The sequence below is a fragment of the Coffea arabica genome, chromosome 9e, assembly GCF_036785885.1.
Source record: "Coffea arabica cultivar ET-39 chromosome 9e, Coffea Arabica ET-39 HiFi, whole genome shotgun sequence".
In the NCBI taxonomy this organism is placed as follows: Eukaryota; Viridiplantae; Streptophyta; class Magnoliopsida; order Gentianales; family Rubiaceae; genus Coffea; species Coffea arabica.
This window is the reverse complement of record NC_092327.1, coordinates 2,827,613-2,833,389: the sequence shown is the minus strand read 5'-3', so window position 1 is coordinate 2,833,389 and position 5,777 is coordinate 2,827,613. Positions and strand designations below refer to the sequence as shown.

Sequence of the window (5,777 nt, the reverse complement as noted above, 5' to 3'; positions counted from 1 at the left end):
AAACTTTCTCTTTACTTCAATTAATTGATAAGTAGTGGCTTATCGTTGTTATAGATGCTACTTTGTGGAAGATTTCATGGATTAAAGTGGAGTTAGCCAAATTTCTAATTTTTTTTTGGATTTTTCTGTTTTCATATGATGATTATGGTTGGCCTTGGATTGATGGCTCTAAATTGTGTTAAATGGATCACTTGTACGTTAATTACGGTTATTTGTGGAAAATTTCAGCTTGTGCGGAAAATTTAAATTTTAGGGTTCCAATCTGCCCTATTCTGACCGGCTTTATTAGTGCATGTTAGAGGCCGAATCAGGCTTAGGTTAAAACATGAAAGTTGTAGCAAATGATGTTAACAAGCTGACTGCAAAATTTAAGCTCAATCACAGCACTGTAACCCATGAAATGACCAAAATACTCTTGACTGCCCATGAACCCTGTTTCGCGGGCAGATTTCTATTTTCGTGGGAATTTTCATTTTTGATCATGAAAATGCATGATTTGGCTTTGGAGGTCTTCATAAGAAATGTAGGTATATGTTTTGGCTTCGAAACGCCATAAGATTCGTTTCAATCCGATAAGGGTAGCTTCAGTTGTGTTTATTGTGCTGAAAGGTGTATTTTATAGTATATGATGTGTATGTGGTTGATTTGAGATGCATTGGTGCTGCTTGCAGAATGGAAAAGTAAGGAAATGTAGGGGATATGCTGTCCAAATTTTGGGAGTGTTGGATTTTTTCGAGTTTGGTTTGATTTGGGATATATATAAGAAGGGTTTTTGGGGTTGTTCGAGCCCTAGGTCTTCATGTTACCTTTTCGTCCCAAAATCATGTTTTGCACACTTGCATGAGTAATTATTTGGCAAGATCTACGACTTGTAGTCGAGCCTCATTTGTGCATTTTATTTATTGGATTTGTGGCTGTGGGAACCATAATTGTTTACCTTGGTTATTCTAAGGTTTCTTGGTGATTAGAGTCCTACCTTGGTTGAAACTTTTGACGTATCCTTACTTTAACTGGTGAGTGTACCACTCCCCTGAATTATTGCTAAACTGGTTATCTGTACTTGCAAATTGCTAATTGAATATCCTTGCCAATTGTTTATTTTGTACGAGACGAGTGTGTACTTTATCGCACTCGTTCTCTGACCTGTGTGACTTGTTTCTTGTATATACTTGAATCTGTTACCTGTGCCTGTTATAATGTCATTTAAAAGTGCATCCAACAACCTTTCTATTAAATCTGAGCTCAACCTCATGGGGAGTCAATTGGATCGAGCCAGCAAGGGCTTGGTCGAGAAAATTTGACAATCCATGAGTGCCTGTTCCTGGAAAATCTTTGGGTATTGGAGACTCTAGATTTTCGGTATACTCGAGTATTACCATTCCTGTTCTTGTTTGGCGTTCGGGCCCGGTAAGGGGTATGTTTGGTGATCGGGATTTTGGCGTAATCGGGGTCTACGGACGTGTGTTTCATTAAACGTTGACGGAGGGTCAACAAGGTTGGATCAAGTATTGCAATGGGGATTTGGTTCCTGAGAGCCACTTGTATCCTTTAAATTGTGGTGTTCGTTCATTTCTTTTATTTGATGTGTACATATGTCTTAAAAGTGTTTTCTCATGATTTCTACTATTTATACTTTTGGTACCTCATTGAGCTTATAACTCACCCCATTCCGTTATCCTTGTTTTCTTTACAGGGAACCATCTTTTGGAACTTTGATGTTTTGAAGAATGAAATGAGCTAGTGTAAATACTCTTTTGTTTAGCTACTCGGGAGTTGGAAAACCCTAAATGTACCTTGAGCCAAATATTTTTCTTTTGATTTGTAAATTACAAACGTATATATATAAAATCGTTTAATCATGTTCATGCATTTTATTTGGTTTGAAAATGTTATTCTCTAGAGTTATATAACGTTATCTGTATTCGATTGGGTTCCGGCCGAAATGTGACGTGGCAGTCACTGTTCATCCGCAACTTGTTTTCGTTTTTCGTTTCGTTTCTTTTAACGGTCGTTGTAGCGCTCGAACACTGTATAATCTTTCGGAACAAGTTTTTCAGGATGTGATTAGCTTAGTAGTCCTAGCGGCACTTCCATTTAGTTTTGATTTTTCGTGGGAGCGTTGTACCAAAGATTGATTATATATTTTAGTTCGGCTCAACTGGGTTCTAAATGTTTATCTTCTCGAAGTTCCTTGAGCGGTTGGTAGGATTTACGTTTGCTCCCGATCCGTAGTCTTGGCGAGAGTTGGTGTGACAGCTCCACCTTCCCCTAAGGCATACCAAAGGGGTTAGCGGACTGCATGTCCAGCTCTCGCCAGGACTACTAGCTCGATTATGTACAATCTAAAACGTTCCGGAAGGTAATAGCGCGCTCAAGCGAAACAAAACCATGAAATGAAACGGAATATCAAAGCCTCACATGAACAGTGCCAAACACATTTATACATGTAAGGTTCCCAAATTACAACTCAAAATAAATTGTTACAATAAAATACATTTAGATTTTCCAACCATCAAGGAGCTATACAAAAGTATATGAAACTAGCTCAACTCGGCTTCCAATTCACAGTTTCCAAAAGGTATTCACATCCCTGTAAGGAAAACCAAGGCAATGGAGTGAATTTTCGCCCAATAAGGTACACTCATGCAGATCAGTAAGGTTCACCTAAGCACAAAGTTGCTCAGTCCAACGTTCAACAAGTAATCTGAACTAACATTACATTAAATTCAGTAAAAGGATACGAGCGGCTCTCAAGAGCCCTTTTCCTCGCTTGCCGTACTTGATCTTGCCCCGTTGACCCTCCGTCAACGCTTAAAGAAGTAACCAATACCGTAGACCCCACTTTCGCCAATTTCCATCCACCTCACATACCTCTACCGGGTCCGAACTCCATTCAGTTTACAATGGTAATACTCGAGTATACCAGAATCAAGGGTCTCATACCCAATGATTCCATAAAACAGTCCCTACGGCTTATCAATCTCCTCGACCATACCCTTGTTGGCTCGAGTCAATCGACTTCCAATAGGGTTGAGCTCAGAGTAAACAGTAAGAGTCGTTGGATACATCCAAACGACACCAATTCAAGTATATTCAAAGACATTCACTTGATACAGTAACAATCACATAAGCCAGTCACATAAGCTATTGAGTGTAAGAGTGATAAAGTACACCCTTAACTCAACCAAGCTCATCAATACACACAAGCATCCAAGCCATAGATTTCAAGTATAGCGAAGCAACGAAATAACAAGTATGTGAGTAATACACTCACCAATCAAGCAAGGAAAAGATTTCACAGATTGCGGTCCAACGAGCGCCTTGCGTCACCGGCACGCCCTAAACCATACAAGTAAAAACAATGAGACCCGAATACGAGTCATAAACCGATTCTACAAACTACTATAATAAGACCAAATAGAACGTATAAGTGCAAAATCAACTAGGGCATGTGCGGAAATAAAGTTTAGGTTGGAAAATAAAAAGGCAGATTTGTTGTTGCTTAGCGGAATTAACACAACTGAAGCTACACTTGTCGGATTGAGGTGCAATATACACCATTTCGAAGCTAAGAGAAAGGGCTACAATGTTGAAGAAGGCCACTCAGTCCAGTTTGTAGTGTAACCAGGTCAAAATTTCACTGTACCAAACCAGAATTGCAGAAACAGGTTAGCTAACCGCATTCTGGTTAAATGACCGTAACTCAGGCTACCGATGTCCAAACGAGGTGATCGTAGGGGCGTTGGAAAGCTAAGACACCAGGCTATATTTCTTAAGACGATATTGACAACCAAATCAGTAGTATTCCTGGTCAACTAACCAATTACAGAAACAGATTATCAGTTTCTGACAGAAACAGGGAAGCAGGGATATTTCACTCTTTTCATAGGCTACGGTACTCCGATTGGCCTGAAATTTTGCAGACAACTATAAAACATCATTTGTTAAAACTTTTATGTTTTAACCTAAGGCTAATTCGGCCTCTAACCTAGTCAAATAGTACCGGACAGAGCAGGGCTAATAGAAACCCTAATATGGAATTTTTGCTTCAAACCGTTCCGGTCAGCAGTATTCCCGGTCAACTAACCATTCCGGTTCTGCATCAACACACACTCGAGACCTTCCCACGACGTGTCGGTATAGACGTTAAACCCGTCTACTCCGTTGGGCAAGACTAGAACTGGCGCCATAGTTAATCTTTTCTTTAGCTCCTGAAAACTCATTTCGTACTTGGCATCCCACACAAACCGACCATGCTTCTTTGTCAAGTCGGTTAAAGGACCAGTTAGTTTGGAAAAGTCCTTAATGAAACGCCGGTAATACCCCGCCAACCTTAGAAAACTACGAATCTCTGTGGGATTTTCTGGCCTCTTCCATTCGGTCACAGCCTCTACTTTTGTCGGATCAACCGAGATGCCCTCTTGGGAAATTACGTGTCCTAAGAAAGAAATTTTTTCCAGTCAAAACTCGCACTTACTGAACTTTGCGTATAACCGATGCTCTCTTAGGGTTTGCAGAACAATTCCTAGGTGCTGTTCATGCTCCTCGCGAGTCTTAGAGTAGACCAAGATGTCATCAATGAAAACGACGAGAAATCGGTCTAAGTAGGGCTTAAAAACCCTATACATTAGATCCATGAAGGCGGCATGGGCATTGGTTAGTCCAAAGGGTATAACTGCGAATTCGTAATGCCTATATCTTGAGTTGAAAGCAGTTTTCGGAATATCCTCTTTTCTAATCAACAACTGGTAATACCCCTGTCGAAGATCTAATTTTGAGAAGACCACTGCTCCTTACAACTGGTCGAATAACTCATCAATATGGGGCAGTGGATACTTATTTTTAATCGTAACATTGTTCAGCCCCCGATAGTCTATACATATTCGCAGACTCCCGTCCTTCTTCTTCACAAACAATACAGGGGCTCCCCAAAGAAACCCACTCTCTTGAATGAACACCCTCTCCAAAAGGTCTTGTAACTGCAACTTCAACTCCTTAAATTCAGCAGGGGCCATCCGATACGGGATTTTTGAGATAGGCGAGGTTCCCAGTAACAGGTCGATTTTGAATTCTATCTCTCTTTTCGGAGGTAGAACTACTAACTCATCAGGAAACACATCCGGATATTCCTTCACTACATGCACATCCTCTACCTTTAGTTTATCGATGGGGGTATTGATTAGAAAGGCTAAAAACCCTTGCGCCCCGCTATTTAACAATTTCCTAACCCAAATACCCGATATCAAAGCGGATGAGGCTAACCTACCCCTCATATCCAATCTTATGGTAGCCTCCCCAGGATTGCGGAATTCTACTACCTTTCTCTTACAATCCAGTTGAGCATTATACCTGGCTAACCAGTCCATGCCCAAGATTACATCATACCCCTTAATTGACAGGCTGATCAAATCCCCCATCAATTTTCTCTCTCCTAGCCAAACCTCGCAATCCTTATAAACCATACTAGTGATCAAACGATGGTCCCCGGTGGGGGTACTAACTTCTAGGTCATAAGGTAATCTAGCAGGTTTGATATCAATACCACACATGAAAGTAGGGTTAACAAAGGAATGGGTGGCACCAGGATCTACTAAGACCTTCGTAAATCGGTGAAATACAGGGATCGTACCTTCTACGACCTCGAAAGAGTCAGGGACCTGCTGTGACTCTAGCGAATACATTCGAGCCGGCACCTTGGATTTAGTCCCTTCTCCTTTAGCTGGTCCAGAATTAGTCCTCGGCGGTTGTTGGCTCCCCCTTCCATCTTGTTTGAGGAC

General features: G+C 41.0%; 1 protein-coding gene across 1 annotated transcript; it reads right to left on the bottom strand.

Moving 5' to 3' along the window:
* Positions 1-4,793: 4,793 nt before the first annotated feature.
* LOC140014879 (uncharacterized) lies at positions 4,794-5,549 on the bottom strand. Its single transcript, XM_072066517.1, has one exon. The coding sequence runs from the start codon at positions 5,547-5,549 to the stop codon at positions 4,794-4,796; it is 756 nt and encodes a 251-aa protein (XP_071922618.1).
* Positions 5,550-5,777: the final 228 nt, after the last annotated feature.

What these genes read in the sequence shown, in the direction of transcription:
- LOC140014879 (XM_072066517.1), bottom strand. Translation starts at nt 5,549, where the DNA reads ATGTGTGGTATTGATATCAAACCTGCTAGATTACCTTATGACCTAGAA.